We start from the raw sequence: 15,530 nt of genomic DNA on the forward strand, positions 1-15,530 counted from the left end.
GATTGCTTATATGGCTCTCTATACAACGACATTTACTTGAAAATTTCAGAAGAACTCAAGATGACAAAAGCTTGTAGAGTTTTTTGGGAGAATTTCTCGTTCATTATATTTGTTCGTATAATTGTATACATATTGATTTGCATTAAATTTGATTAATTGAGCATTATTGAACATCCTAAAGAGTATACATGAAACTTGATTGTTAGAGAAATATGTTAAAATAGCAGGTGATTAGATTGAAAATCAAGATCATTTTTCTCCAAAAGGATGATGAAATATGGTCCTGAAGCATTATATATGAATGCTTTCACATCACAATTTATGATATGGCCTTGATTTGCGATAAAGATATCTATTTGATATGATATGCTTGTGGAATTATTATTTGTAGTTGATTTACTCAACTTATTTGGGATTAAAATTAATTGATTATGCATGTGTTATACATGTCTATTTTGAAATATACAAGTTGACTTTTGAAAGATTATTTATTTATGAAAATATTTTTTACCCTCACAAGATATACCACAAGCAAAGAATGTGTTCATATCCAGAAAATATGTTTAAAGAAAATAGTTCAAAATATACATATATAGTCTAGCTGTAACACCATATCAACTCACAGATTTAAAGGCATTACTAATAATAATATTCAAGAAATTGATACACAAGTTAGGATACAACGACTCAAGAAAACTTAAGAACAAGGAGTGATATCATCATCAAGGAGAGTGAAAGTTATGCTGTACTCTTTTATTTTTAACCAAAGTTTTGTCCCACTGAATTTTCTTGATAAGGTTTTTATTAAGGCAGCTTCAATAAATATGATGATACTGTATACTCTTTTTTCTTTACTAAGTTTTTGTGCCATTGTGTTTTTCTTAGTAAAGTTTTAATGAGGCACAACATTTGAATATTTAAGGAAAAGTGTTATAAATATTAGAATATTATGTAAATGTCTATTATTTTAGATTCTCTAATATTTTTCAGTTACTATAATATATTTCACTTATTATCTTGTATATTTTATTCACTTTAATTGATATAATTGTGCCTATAAATAGCAGACACCTTAATTATATTCGATACACCGAAAATAAAAAAGCTCTCTATTCTCTTATTCTCTTAGTATAGTTTTCTCTCTTCTCTGCTCCTCTCAATTTCTATTTTAATAACATTTTTTGTTTTTAATAAAATATAAAAACTATTTTCTGACTGAGATCACTAGTTGAAAGTAAGTTGCAAGCCCGCCTTCGGTCCAAAAACAAATTAGTAGCAAGCATGCCGAGTCCAACCTGTGATTTGCACGGGGAAGCCATCAAGCTCTAACCAGCAAACCATAGCCTGGATGGGCAAATATAATATATAATATATATTCATGACCTTACACAAAACAGTGAAACACAACAAACCTCGGTTACGAGGTTGTTTTCGTCATTGACTGAAGGTTTCCTTCGACGATAAGCGCCCAAATTCGTTCCCCAGCCTGCGCTACCCGTCACTCTCTCTTTCGTTTAACATTGGCCCCAAATTCTAGGGTTTGCGTTGCAGATACCATCCGCGATGTCTCAGAACGGCAAGCTGATGCCCAATCTGGACCAGCAGAGCACCAAGCATCTCAACCTTACTGTTCTGCAGCGAATCGATCCCTTCGTCGAGGAAATTCTCTTCACTGCTGCTCATGTCACCTTCTACGAGTTCAACATCGACCACAGCCAATGGGTTCGCCATCCATTATCTCTTCATTTTCTGCTTTACCCTTTTTTGATTGCTTTCTCACTTTTCTCTCTGCTTTATGTATGACTGGTTTGCAGAGCCGCAAGGACGTTGAGGGATCTCTTTTTGTTGTTAAGAGGTTAGTTTCTTTTTATATTGTATCCAACGATGTCACAAGTGAATTTATGGTTAGTTAGGAATCTGTTGAAGTGTTGGTGTTGAAATCCATGTGCTTAAGGATATACAAATGTAATTGGTGTGAAATAAATCGAATAGTAGGTCTGTTACGTTTACCATGGATCAAACGGTTCATAGGCTCAACGATCAATAAGTTTAGAATGAATTTATGTTTGGGAAGCACGGGGCTTTTATGTTGGATTTTCTTAGGTTTCTATTCATCAGCTGATGTTAATCATGCCTGATTTTATTGCTCTATCTTGCTTCAGGAATACTCAGCCGCGATTTCAGTTTATAGTGATGAATCGTCGCAATACTGGTTAGTACGTCCACCTCCCTTTTGTTTATTGCCGTCAGTTGGTCAGTTATTCATTTTTGAGAATCTAAAATTATAAATTTTTGTGGCTTATGGAAATTCAGCCTGGTTCATGACTTGTCTTAATAATAATATGGATTTATGAAACCTTTCTCTTAAAGATAAATGGATTGTGGGGATGGCCTACACTTACTCTGCTGTTTGCTTCCAAGTCTTCCTTCCGGTGGATTCACTATTAAAGTTCATGTGGCAGTGATGTTTGCTCAGCTCTCCTGCGCATGAAAATTATTTCCAAACAGATTCTTGTCTTATATTTAGTATACTGTATGTTTAATATTTTCTTGTGTATAATATAATATTTTTGTAGTTATTAGGTGTGCTTCTGCCTTAAAATTTTAGGATTGGGGCTTAGGTATTGGCTATTGGCACTCCACGGCTGGCTTCTTACACTCTAATCAATATTGTGAGTATAGCAAATTAGTGAATATATGAACACCAAATATGCCTTCTATAACTTCCTTCAATAACAAATTGCATATCATGTTGCTGCTAGACATGGGGAAAGGAAATTCCTAGTGTCCGTTTGCGTAGCTCGCATTTGAGTCTTGTCTTTGTTTGAACTAGCATAAAATTGTGTTGGCATAAGCAGAAAATTTGGTGGAGAATCTCCTCGGAGATTTCGAGTATGAAGTTCAGATTCCATATCTGCTTTATAGGAACGCTGCTCAAGAAGTAAATGGCATCTGGTTCTATAATGCACGTGAATGTGAAGAGGTTGCAAATCTTTTTAACAGGTGCGGATGCAATTTTGCGAGCCCCTGCTTTCTGGCACGCACTTTCTATGTGATGTTTGAATAGTCAGTTGGTTACTTTTCAGACTGTCTTCATTATTCTTCCGTACATCCATGCCCCCATATTAAGGTCATGTAAATGTGATGAGTCGAACCATTTGTGCTACTTGAGAGGTGCCTATTTTCAAATCTATAATCTCTCCCTTCACCCCATTGTTGGTTGGATGTATGGTTTTTATACCAAAGCAGAACTGAGTGATATGCTTTAATTTCAATTTTATACTTTTTTTGGGGGTGGGGGTGGGGTTGGGGTTTGGGGCTCAGAATAGTTACTAGTTTGTTGGCATTTGATGCCTATGTCACCATCGATTTAGAATTATTTGGAATTGGCAAAATTGTCCATTGAATATTGTCACAAACTCATCACGCCCGACCATATATTCAGCTGTGTCCAGTTGATTTTCAGGATCCTTAATGCCTACTCCAAGGTGCCTCAAAAGTCAAAGGTGTCTTCAACAAAGAGGTAATAATACTCTTCCTTTTACGGTTCGTTTAATTATAACCTTTCTTCTTCCCAATCCATCCTCAAGGAAGGTTGATGTGGGTTGATTTACGGTATTCTATTTTCCTTATTCTTTCCCATAGAATTCTTTCATTACACCGTGCTTATATCCAGGCTCTTGAGAATATCATATGCAATATAATACAGGGTGGGTTCTGGTGTGATACTGATTGTGTAACCATAGCCCTAATATTCTGTTGAAGTTACTGACTGTGCAACCACATTGACCATAGCCCTATTATTGTGTAACCATAGTAACCATACTGAATTGAATTGTCTATATGATTTCTCCACCCCTGCACCTGTGCAACTTAACTACACTTTCCCCCCTATTTGTGATTGAAAAATGTACGTGTCTGAATATATATGATACAAGTGTGCTTTTATCTGATTAATGATAATTGGGTGAAGCTTGCACTTTGATGTGGGATTAATGCTTGTGATGCAACTGAAAATAATTATTCAAGTTACTGCTCAGTTGCATCTTTATTGTCAGGTCTTATCTTTAATCGGGGGAAGTGTATAAGTTCTGTTATTTCAGTCATACATATTTCATCTCTCTCCACTTTTTTGTGTCAGTGGTAGGTTATCATTGCAGTTGACAGCTTGGCTACATTGTCTTATATTAGACTTTAAGAAGTAAGCCTTTGCTTTTATTTACTCGCAGTGAGTTTGAGGAGCTGGAGGCAGTGCCAACTATGGCAGTTATGGACGGTCCTCTGGAGCCATCATCATCATCTAATTCAAATCTGGTTGATGTTCCTGATGATCCTTCCTTTGTGAACTTCTTCAGTGTATGTAACATAGAAACAAAATTATTTGCTTCTGATATTTGTGATGGATGTATCTTTTCTAACCTTTCTTTCATTGGACATGCTGTGAGTCTGAGTTACTTGCAGAGTGGAATTTTTATTTGCTTTGTTGCTTAACTTGGTTTTGCTCCTTTGTTTTTCCCTGACACTGGAGTGTCCTTTCTTCTTCAGGTCTTGTAATAGATTTATATCCAACCTAGCCTTGTTATATGTTCTAGGATTATTTCCAACAGATTTTATAGTCTTATACTTTCTTAGATCTAACCCTAAACTTGTTGGTTTTCCATTTTTCCTGAGTTTTTTTATCTTTGGAGACTTTTTTGAAAAGTTTCCTGAACTGGAGTACTGGATGCTTGAATATGGTGGTAGTAATAATTCATAATGCTGGAAAAGGACGCATTATATTGTGCTTTGCCAAAAAATTTCTTGTTTAAATTTGTACTGATGTATCCTGTGAACCTATTTATCTATTTCTGAGATAATATTTTATAATGAAGTTGTATTTTACCAGAAATGGACTCAATTGCTATATATGGCCCTTCTCATGTGTAAACGTTATATTTTGTGATGTTAACAGAGTTTCTAATTCTAAACTGAACATTTGGAACTTAGTTCTGATCAGGGTAAGTTTTTTCTCTAATAATGTTGCAGACAGCTATGACCATTGGGAATTCCACCAGTGCTCCAATCACTGGACAACCTTACCAGTCTTCTCATCCGATTCCTTCTCTTTCCGTGCCAACAAATGCTGCTACACCCACTGTGCCAACCTTGCTGTCCTTGCAGATACCTGCTCTATCAGCAGCTACACCTCTAATGCCCCTCCACACCACTCCTGAAGCTGGTGGCAGCAACAACCTAGCCACAAATCTTGTGAAGCCGTCTTCCTTTTTTGTTCCTCCCCCTTCATCTTCAACATTGATGGCCCCTTCTACTCCTTCATCCACTCCAGCAGCCCCCCCACTTCATTCTGCTGTTAGCATACAACGCCCACTTGGTACTCCCCTGCTACAACCATTTCCACCTCCAAATCCTCCGCCATCTCTTACTCCTGCTTCTGCTCCTCCTCCGAACTATGGTCCGGTGATTACCAGGGAAAAGGTCCGAGATGCACTTCTAGTGCTTGTTCAGGTTAGCCTGGTTGCTTAGTACTGTTTGATATTCTTCCTATAATACCATTTACAAGCAAATAGTATACTGAGTCAATCATAATCTTTTATGTTATATGGTTAATAAGGTTGTGTGTTGTCCTTTTTTCTTGCCCATTCTCGTGTTCTAACTTTGCTGTGTGCTACTTCTAGGACAATCAATTCATTGATATGGTCTATAGAGCGCTGCTGAATGCTCACCAATCATGACTTTCAAGAGCTGTCAAGTCATCAACTTGCTAGAGGCATTGTTTATGGTACTTCACATTTACTGTTATTTTTAGGCCAGGTCTTGATCATTATGTATAAGCTTTTCAGTAAAGTATCCCAATATGTAACATTGGTTGTACAAGCTGGTGATGGCCATCCGGCTCTCGCTAGTTTTTTGAAATGTCGCCATATTTTTATGAGACCGACGTGGCGTATTGTATCAAAAAGATTACAAGAGTATATATACATATATCAAAAGCTTATGGGTTGAATTTTAACGCAAAATAAACTTTCACGTCGAATGTATCGCGCCTCATACAAGAAAATGACTAGGCCCAAAGTTTAAACAAATAGAGAACAGGCTCCACGTGTATCGCTGGATTGAAACTTCTTCCCTGAGCATATTTATGGGCAATTGTGAAGCGGTGTTGAGCCTCATTTGGTTTGTATGTTGTGTTTAAGATTTTTATGATTCCGACAAGTCATTCGATAAAGGCCTATCTCTATAATGCGGAACTTTAGTCAATCAGAATATACGTTGATCCCTGGTGTATTTATGACCCATTATCGACTAGATCGGCTTCCAACCATGTCACTTGGTAATCATGCCTTTGTCGCATCCACCATCTCGCCAGCAAGAGGAATATTGTGATTCATATCTTACCGATTTCCATTTGAAACTTGAAATATCAAACCACAGCTAGGACAATTGATCTGAATTTGAATTTCCTCTTAATGTCCCCTTTTGCAATTAAGAAAATAGAAAATAACCTTAAAATTGTTTTTATCTTTTAAATATTTGAATTCTATTAAGACTATATTTAATATATTGAAATTGCTTTTATCGAAGTTGCCCAGTCAGATAAAATACGAAAACAAGCTTTTAAAAATAATTTACTTGGGAGTCATGTAGAGGGGAATATTTTGGATGGTTATAGTTATATCACGTTTATAGTTATAACCATACCTGACACGCTCGGAGACACGGGTCGGCAACAATCGGAGTTCAAAACTGATCTTACCGAAGATTCAACTAAAATTACTGACACGAGATTTGATGAATAAGGAACAGGAAAACCTAGTCGCTATTCAAATATATTCTAACAGTATATGCCACCTGACAAATGCTAAAACATGAAAAACCATCAAATGCTTTCCAATCTTATTTTTCACAACTAGCATTGACCATTGCAACTGGAATTCCGACGAGGTTTATTCCAGCCAACGTCTCATTCTTTGAAAAAATGAGATGCTGCTAAATTCCATTTCATCACGCTGCCACTTACATTTATCCCTTGCTCTGCCAAAACGCAGCAAATAAGATTTTCAAAATAAACATCGAAATTTTACTTGAGCCCCAGCGTCCTCATTTTTAGCAGCACACAAATCAAACATCTTGCCGTTCTCAACCTCTAAAACCAATCAACGTTACGCAGTTTCATTATAGACTCATCCTAAAGTTCTTCTACCGGAGATCGCAATACACGGGCAAACCTTGACGCAAAAGCCTACCTATTTATTACTATGCAGTCTTCACTTTTCGTGAGGGAGGCCGTCGAAATAAGCTGATTAGATCATCAAGGCCCTGATTAACAGCATCACCAACAATGAGTACCCAAACTACGCTGTGCATAAAATTTTTGCAAACTGATGTTAAGTAAGAAACAGAGGGATACCCTAGTTGTGATGACCAAGAAACTGAAGAGCAAAATTAAATACGACCCCAATACTAACAGCAACAGAAGGTCAAATGTGACACTGGCGACCTGTAAAATCAAATAATTTGATTATTTCCCAAGCTAAGGGTATACAACATGTCATAAAACAAAAAAGCTCACGCCTTTTTGTTATATGTTGAAATCCTCTCTCTTAACTAGGAAAATATGTAATTGGAGGGAAGGGAAGCCAGGCAGGTCAAAAACCTGGGAAAAATGTTGCACCAAAAAACCCCCCCCCCGGGGGGGGGGGGGAGCAAAGACAACAATCAAGAAGAAGATTGAAAATATCTAAATCAGTGATCTATCCACTCTATCCACAAAGATCCGTTTATTAAGTTCTCTTCAGCCACTTAAAAAAGGGAGAGACAACTTTTAAATGTTTCAAAGTGAACTTCAAATACCTGATATACATTAAGCATTGCCCTAGTTGAATCATAGAAAGTGAACATCCCATCTAGCACATCCCGATGCAGATCAACCTGGTCAGTGTGATCTTCTAATTCCTGGAAACAAGTATATCGCCTGGGTTAGTAGAAAAAGGTGGTAAAACAAGGGATGCTTTATTGTCAACTCTAAGTTTTAAGGGAATTGGGGAGTTATCACCCTTCACTAACTTTTTTCTTCAAAAAAAATAATATTCCCCCCAAAACACTACACAACATTAGTTATTAGCACTAAGCCCATTGGCACAGCACATCCAGTCCCTAATCAACCAAAAACCAAGCCATAACATAAACATCCCAAGTCAGCGCAAACTTACTCTCAGCTGGCCTATCAGTAAAACATACAAGAACAATACCTTTTTCAGTGCTGCGACAAAAGGATCGTCTTTTGGCAGAAATGGTGCAACCCGAGGTGTTTGGGACAACACATTTAACCAGGATCGAATATAAGAAGGATTTACAGCCAAACTACTGTTGTCTGCAAATACCCGAATATTCTTTCCTTCATGTCTGTAGATATGTCTCTGCAGAAAGAGGAGCAGATGATTGTTAAGAAACAGTGAGGCTTCACAACATAAAGATGCAAAATAATCAATGCTACATCTTACAAGCATCAATCTTGTCATTCCAAGAAATGTATGTATTTGTTGGGGATAAGACTCTTAATAGCTTTTGGTGCTAAACATAAAATTAATGCACATGCCAAATGTCAGACCACTCCCTCAAAGTCCGAACTCCCATTAAGTGATAGAAAGAAAGAATTTACAAGAAATGTTGCCAATCTGTTCTTACAATGTTCCTACGATCACTATGCAACGTAAATAAATTAATCCTACCGCAAGACTCTCAGCAATTAACTTCACACTTCTGACAACTGCTGTTTCATTGACAAAAGGCCTGCAGAATCAAGCTCTCAGAAAAATGCTATGTGAGGAAAAATAATCTGGGTTTTAGGTCAAAAGATGAACCTGCTGTCAACAAGGCCCCCAGTCCTTTCTAGCAAGTCAGGTGCAGTGGAGAGTTCAGAGAGGGTGGCAGCAGTAACTCTCAGCCTAGAAAATTGTTCATGCTCCCAAGCTACCTACAGCAAGTAGCTTGGTAACCAACTTCAAAACAGTAAAAGGAAGAACGCACTGGTAGCAGAATAGTGAATACTTTTATGAGATATCAAGAGAGAAAATTTTTATTCCTAAAGGCAAAGACAAATAAGTAGTAGGTAATAGCAGATGGACTAAAAGTCATTAACATATTCCTTTCAAGAACCAAGTAAAAAAGGAACTAATAAAAGAAGCATGGAGAAGATACGTGAGAGAGAGAGAGAGCCTCCCCAGCACCTTGCTCAGATGCTAATTAAAACAGACAAAGGCATATGGAGCTATGCACAAATGTTCAGATTGTTGAGATTAAGGAGGGTGGATAAGGAAGTGAGTGTCTAATATGGCATCTATAATGAAGTTGAATACAAAAGAAAGGCTGAATAAAAAATGATTATAGACTCTACTAGTTGAACGGATCTGTAAGGTTCAGCACTTACTCGAGGATTCGAAATATTTATTTTCTTGTGCTTCAAATTAACAGTAAAGCCCAACTCTTCTGCCACGATAGAAAAATCCTGCACGAAATCCAACAAAAAAACATCAAAACATAAATTGCACGTCAATGCATTTCTGTATAGCTACCTACTCTGATGTGACAATTTACTAACGTCGAAAATTTGCTTTATGTAGACATTTTCTGGTGGCTTAGACACATGAATCCACAAATCATTTTCCCATGAACCAATACTATTCAAGCAGATAGCATAGTCAATGCTTTCACGCATACGTTGATCGAAGCTGCGAAGCCACTGGAACAAGCGGATTCAAAGTTACACAATATGAAATTAAACAGGAAAGACTAGCTAAAATGTGACAAAATCTGTCACCAAAAAGTGAATTTACAAACAGAATCTATCACCTTACGAGTTCCATTGTAGTTGTATGGCCCGCCAGACATCAGTCCAAAGAGTACATTGTAATGTCCTCTTGTCTTTGGATTAGAATAGAGGAGAGAAAGCAACCTGGCTACTTCGAGGAGAGCCACAACACCACTTCCATTACTATCACTTCCCACTGACAATGCCTACAGTTACAGATATTTTTAACGCGTACATGAATAACACACCAAGTGATATTATACCTATAGGTGCAACAAGAAAAAATGCATATAAATTACCAGAAAAAGAAGAAGAAAAAAAAGTACATACAGGAGCAGCCCCAAAAGTGTCATACGATGCCACTATAGCAATGGTGGGTAATTGACTAGCGTCATCATCAGTCTTCTTTCCTGCCAACCATCCCTGCAGCGATACCATTGATACAGAACAGTGGTTAAAATAGTGATTCAGGTTTTTCCCAATAGCTAGGTTAAAGATAAAAGAAAGGGGAGTTTTATTGAATGTTTGTAGAGAGAGGTTGGTGAAATAAGTAGCATTTCTGACAATACCATGCCCCTAATTATCTATCCAAAATCAAGCCAAATCAGAATAATAAGAAGCTCTCTAACAGATGTCTGAAAGCTTTTTAGATTCTAAAGCTATAATAGGTCTAAAATACTTTTCACACTCAAGCATAAGAAACCAGAGTCAAGAGCATCAACCATGTATTATTAAAATATGTTTCAGTTTAATAATGGTTCAAATCACTGCCTCTACCGAAAAGGCTGAACTAAAACCTGAATGTTTGTAATTGAGGGAGATGCAACTTTCTTTGGTTCTGGAGCTGAAACAACAAACTTGTATCTGCAATTGTCACAAGGCAAAGAAATAAATGAGAACACCAACATTGAAAAGAATAAGGGTTAAAAAAAAAAAGCAACTCTAAAATCAATAAATTGAAACATAATCCATCAAAGTAACAGATAGTATTGAGAAGGGAAAAATATAGGAACAATGACACTATCAGCAATTGAGCATGCCATATCTAGTGCACGGATACCAATTAACTGGGTTCAAACACTCCATAGCTCAGCCTGGCTGTCAAGAAGCTTTGCACGATTTGATTCAAACAAGGAAAACTGCCACTAAGTTGCTATATTTAGGGCATAGAGACCAATGAATCATGTCATAAAAAATCATGTCAACTGACGTGACTGTCAGGCAAGTTAGCAAGATTTGATTCAAACAGTGAAACTATACTAAGTATTAACATATTTAAACTTACCCGCCATTAGTTGCAGTAGCAGGCTGGCCAGTGGCATCATTTTTCTTGATATCAGCTAACACAGCATGAATGTTGTCATCCTCATAAGCAAAATAAACAGGGTACTGTAACAAGTAGCAACTCCGTAAAGTAAAACTTCAGTCAAAAATACAAAAAAAAAAGGTGAAAGATGTAGAAGGACAATGTGACAGAAGGGGGGAAACGCAATTATGATAACCATGTTCCCAGCCTCAAATGAAAAGGAAGCCACACATACTTTGAAAATGAAAAGTATTAGAAGTAAGCTCTAATATCTCATGAATCTAATATGCATACAATGAAATTATCTAAAATCTGATATGCAAACTTACAATGAGTTTACAAGGACAGTTTTGGAAAAATCAATGCATTAGTTGATACTGTTAATAAGATTCATGTTGAACACAGCTTGGCCAGGTAATTGGTGACAACGTATTGTGGATACATACAACACCAACAAAGGAGAAAAGATATGGAAAAAAATCAAACCAAGTTTAATGAAAAGGAATTCATATGCCACTCCCAGGTGGAAAATCTTTTATTCCCTCCGGTCCTAAATACAGGTCACATTTTAGAAGAAATATTGTGTTCCTAAAGATAGAAAACTTTGCATGAGTTTTTGGCGTATTTAATGCTTTTCTCCAAAAATGCCCTCTTTAAAGAGGATAGAAAGTGTACTTGATTTTTAAATTGATGATTTTAATTACGGGTAAAGATGAAAATTTATTCAATTTTAAGACCAATTTAATGAGATAACAACCTTTCTTTGGTTCTAGTGAGGTGCTTAAAAATGACTTATATTTAGGATTGGGGGAGTATTTTACAGGAAAATTAAGAAGGGAAAATAGTACAGGAGAAGCTGGATCCAATCTACTCACAGGTAAGTTGTTGTGTATTAGTATCTGTTCCAGTTCAGCCAACGCATTCTTCAGCTGCTCCTTACCATCATCTTGATGGTCACTTTTCATGCCACCTTTATTTTCCAAACTGAACATCTTAGGTAGCAAAAATAATAAGCCCCCCAGTGGTTTCTTTTCAACAATATATTCTGCCATATACGATCCACAAGAAATTAACATTTGGCAGACTTATAAGTGTAAAATCGAATGACATTCATCAAATAATAATCTTGACAAATAAAGAGGCTTAAAAAGTAAAAACTAAGCATTCAGCTACATTACTACATAAAATAATGTAATTTGTGGTTAACTTTTTTTTTTTTTGGCAACAAGAATGGATAGCATTAGTAGGTTAATTACAACAGCTAATTTATCAATTTAACATTTATAAACTCAGCGCAACTTCCCATGCCTCCCAGTCATATCGCACTGAATAAATTTATATGGAAGCTGTATATTTATGAGCACTTCAAGACACGCTACAATATATTAGAATGCCTCTTTGCAGCTCATTACTTAATGTCTCTTGATGGTTTGTAGCTCCCTCTCGTGTATCAAGATTATTACGTTCCAAGTAACTCAACATTTTCCAAATCTCATGATGGGTTTCTAATAATTATCCTTTGTCTCTTAAGACTAGTATGAATCCCCCAATTCAACACTTTAATTATTTGAACGCCTGTGGATTTTTTTACCCATAAATCAAGAATAAGCACATCCATTATTTCGCACGTTAGAGAGGAAGATTAATATCAAGTGCAGCGATCTGAACCACCACTTCTCGTCCTCGCTCTCAAAAGGTGTCAGATTGCCATGTAATGGTTTGTACTGACAAGAAAAACAGAACAGACCCAACTTCCAGCCTAGCGCTGGTGATATGGAAATTTATTTCGGTTCGCTAGCCCCATAATAACACGCGTTCAGACCATATATGAATCGAGAAAATTCAGAGTACAAGATAACGCCATGGTCATTTTGCTGTTTCACCAAGACTTCTGTAAGTATCGGGCCAGAAAAGACTGCTGTAACTAGCACAACATTAATCGGGTTATGCTTCAGAATTGCGTCATAAATCACTTCTTGTGCAACCAAGTCAGCACGAAAAAGAAAATAGGAAGAAGAAGAAACCTTTGACAAAAGTCATGTTCAACTCGCGAAGCGGAATCACGAGCACAGTGCGTGAAAGATCAGCATGGGGGGAGAAGTGAAGAGAGCCGGCATGGTGATTGAGACTAGCGAGTCGAGATCCGAATGGAGCACCGGACATATCATACTGAATCAGGCGGTAGACATCGACTACAGTGGCGGCGTCACAGAGCTCAACGCAAGTGACAAGGAGGAAGAGAAGTGCAATGACTGAGTACATGGACTCCACGAGCAGTTGACGCTCGTGAGCTTTTCTTGGCGCCATAATCATGGAGATCTAGGGTTAGGGGAACCTGCGACTGCGAGAGATGGTGGCGATCTGGCAGGTTTACATAAATATATTGTTTATATGTCGTAGGGATGGTCGCAGTAGAAAAAACGAAGGGATTGAGAAGAGATAAAGCGAGCTATCGAGGAGGAAGAATGGAGGCCGGAAAGAAAGCTCAGTTCCAGTGTAGCCAGTGTTAGCTGAGCCCGGGATTTGCTGCCTTGTTGTCACTTGTTATGTTGTTCGGTTTGGGGTCGTCAATGGGAAAGCCCGGTATCACTTGTGATCTGACGAATATTCATGGTGAACTTTAATGCAAGCAATTTTGCTTGTTGAAAAATTTATACAATACTGATTTTAATTTATTTAAATAAATATTGTTTTTGTTAACAATAGACATTTTTTAGATAGTGAGTGCAAGACTACGAATCTGGCTAAACATGTAAGATAAGAAGTCTTCAAAATAATTTTTTCAATAACTATAATTGCTTGTTATAAGTGGATGCTCCTCACAGCAGGACCATTTCAGAGCCAATCAAATAATTTTAAAAGAATTACTTTAAAGTCTCTCTTATCATAACTAATTAATCTTGGATTCATTAGCAATTGAGGTTAAGAGATTGTGTTGTCATGCTTCTAATTTCGATTGCCAATAAACTTATAAGTAATTAATTGTATTAGGTGAGAATTTATATGTAATTCTCTTGACAATTTTTTATCTCGTTGAAATTAATAGGTGATAGTGAGTGTGAGTACTAAAGCCGGCACAATTTGGTTTGACACGATACCATGAGCAATGCTCGTAGCTTCAAAAGAAAAGTTTACCCAAATATTTTCAAGGCCTGCTTTAAATAGATCCTGAAGTCCAACAATTGGGGTTGGGATAACAAGCCTGATAGAGTAAAGTTAAATGCTAGCAACCTTGATTGATTATCTCCAATAAGTCTTGGAGATCTTCATTTCTTATGCCGATTCCGATCGCACTTTAAATGCTCAGCAAGTCACAATAATGAGGATGAATGAGTGTCATTTTTATTGGAATTGTCTGGTATGACTATATCAAAGTTTTCAGCTTTACTTCCTTGACTTATTTTTCATAGAAATTCGAGGAATGGTTTCATTGGTTAGATTGATTGCATGCTGATGCAAGAACTGAAGGCACAAGCAACTACATCGATGGAAAATGAGAACCAGTAAAGAGCAACACAGGAACATCTGTATATTATCCTTCATTATAGGCCAATTTTGAGGCAAAAGCAGAAACCATAAAATGACCACCCTCTATGACCCGCAAAGAGCAACAATCACGAAGATTAACTACTTTGCACGCTTCCACAAATTTTGTTCTCCTTTTTACCTTTTTTCAGGTCTACTCTTCAAAAACCCTTAATTTGTTGGGGCTCTCTCTCTCCATGCACTAGTTGACTTATGTTGGCCTTATTTGGTTAACTAACCATTGTAATCAATAAAGTCGATAATTTATGCGAGTCCAATTAAATTTAAATCAATTTCAAAACATCCTATCATTTCTAAAAAGCTCATATAGTTAAGCTTGATCATAATATTTTCAAGTTTTGGATTCATTCGAATCAACTTGAATATTCAAAACTTTTTAAGAATATTTTTTTCTTTATCTTTTGAAATAATATTAATTTTTAGGTAATTGTCTTAAGCATAACACATTATTTTAACTTTAAAATAATAAAAAAATAACTTATCAACTTGATACTTAAGTAGCTTTGTTGTATTATGTGTAATTATTCATTAATATTTTTTACTTGTGAATTAATATCTTAGTTGTTTAAATATTGCTCTTATCACATTCATATATAAATATTTTATATATTTAAATTAAATTAAATTAAATTATTTTAATTATGATTAAGTTGATGTCAATTCAATCATAGTTAGACCACTAACTTAAAATCATTGCTCTAATTAGTTTAAAATTTTTAATAACTTCTGAGTATACTATACTTTTTAATTCTGAGAATATGAGAAAAATAATGATCATTATATTATATAAAAATTATCTAATTATGAGTAAAATACTATTTTTTAATTATTTTTTTAACTTTTTATATTATTTAACTCTTACATATAACG

The 15,530-nt window shown here is 36.2% G+C and overlaps 2 protein-coding genes across 3 annotated transcripts; one reads left to right on the plus strand and one right to left on the minus strand.

Annotated features, from left to right (window-relative positions):
- The first annotated feature begins 1,361 nt into the window (after positions 1 to 1,361).
- LOC129312833 (mRNA-decapping enzyme-like protein) lies at positions 1,362 to 6,004 on the plus strand. Its single transcript, XM_054955582.1, has 8 exons — positions 1,362 to 1,722; positions 1,815 to 1,855; positions 2,163 to 2,212; positions 2,859 to 3,003; positions 3,467 to 3,523; positions 4,230 to 4,356; positions 5,026 to 5,505; positions 5,676 to 6,004. The coding sequence occupies exons 1-8, from the start codon at positions 1,564 to 1,566 to the stop codon at positions 5,730 to 5,732; spliced, it is 1,116 nt and encodes a 371-aa protein (XP_054811557.1). The 5' UTR covers positions 1,362 to 1,563; the 3' UTR covers positions 5,733 to 6,004.
- An 853-nt stretch (positions 6,005 to 6,857) lies between these two features.
- Positions 6,858 to 13,657, minus strand: LOC129312832 (uncharacterized). Of its 2 annotated transcripts, XM_054955580.1 has the most exons (14): positions 13,139 to 13,655; positions 11,990 to 12,159; positions 11,094 to 11,197; positions 10,606 to 10,672; positions 10,139 to 10,231; positions 9,850 to 10,014; positions 9,599 to 9,739; positions 9,428 to 9,505; positions 8,862 to 8,974; positions 8,730 to 8,790; positions 8,250 to 8,417; positions 7,852 to 7,953; positions 7,409 to 7,498; positions 6,858 to 7,317 (listed from the first exon to the last, which is right to left on the minus strand). In XM_054955580.1, exons 1-14 carry the CDS (start codon positions 13,425 to 13,427, stop codon positions 7,255 to 7,257), a joined length of 1,704 nt encoding a protein of 567 aa, XP_054811555.1. In that variant the 5' UTR covers positions 13,428 to 13,655; the 3' UTR covers positions 6,858 to 7,254. The 2 variants fall into 2 exon arrangements, with proteins under 2 accessions (XP_054811555.1, XP_054811556.1); XM_054955581.1 differs by lacking the exons at positions 8,730 to 8,790; positions 8,862 to 8,974 and having other exon boundaries at positions 13,139 to 13,657.
- Between the last annotated feature and the right edge of the window lie 1,873 nt (positions 13,658 to 15,530).

The sequence above is a fragment of the Prosopis cineraria genome, unplaced genomic scaffold, assembly GCF_029017545.1.
Source record: "Prosopis cineraria cultivar Desert tree isolate PC_DT_omini unplaced genomic scaffold, ASM2901754v1 PC6, whole genome shotgun sequence".
Taxonomy (NCBI): domain Eukaryota; kingdom Viridiplantae; phylum Streptophyta; class Magnoliopsida; order Fabales; family Fabaceae; genus Prosopis; species Prosopis cineraria.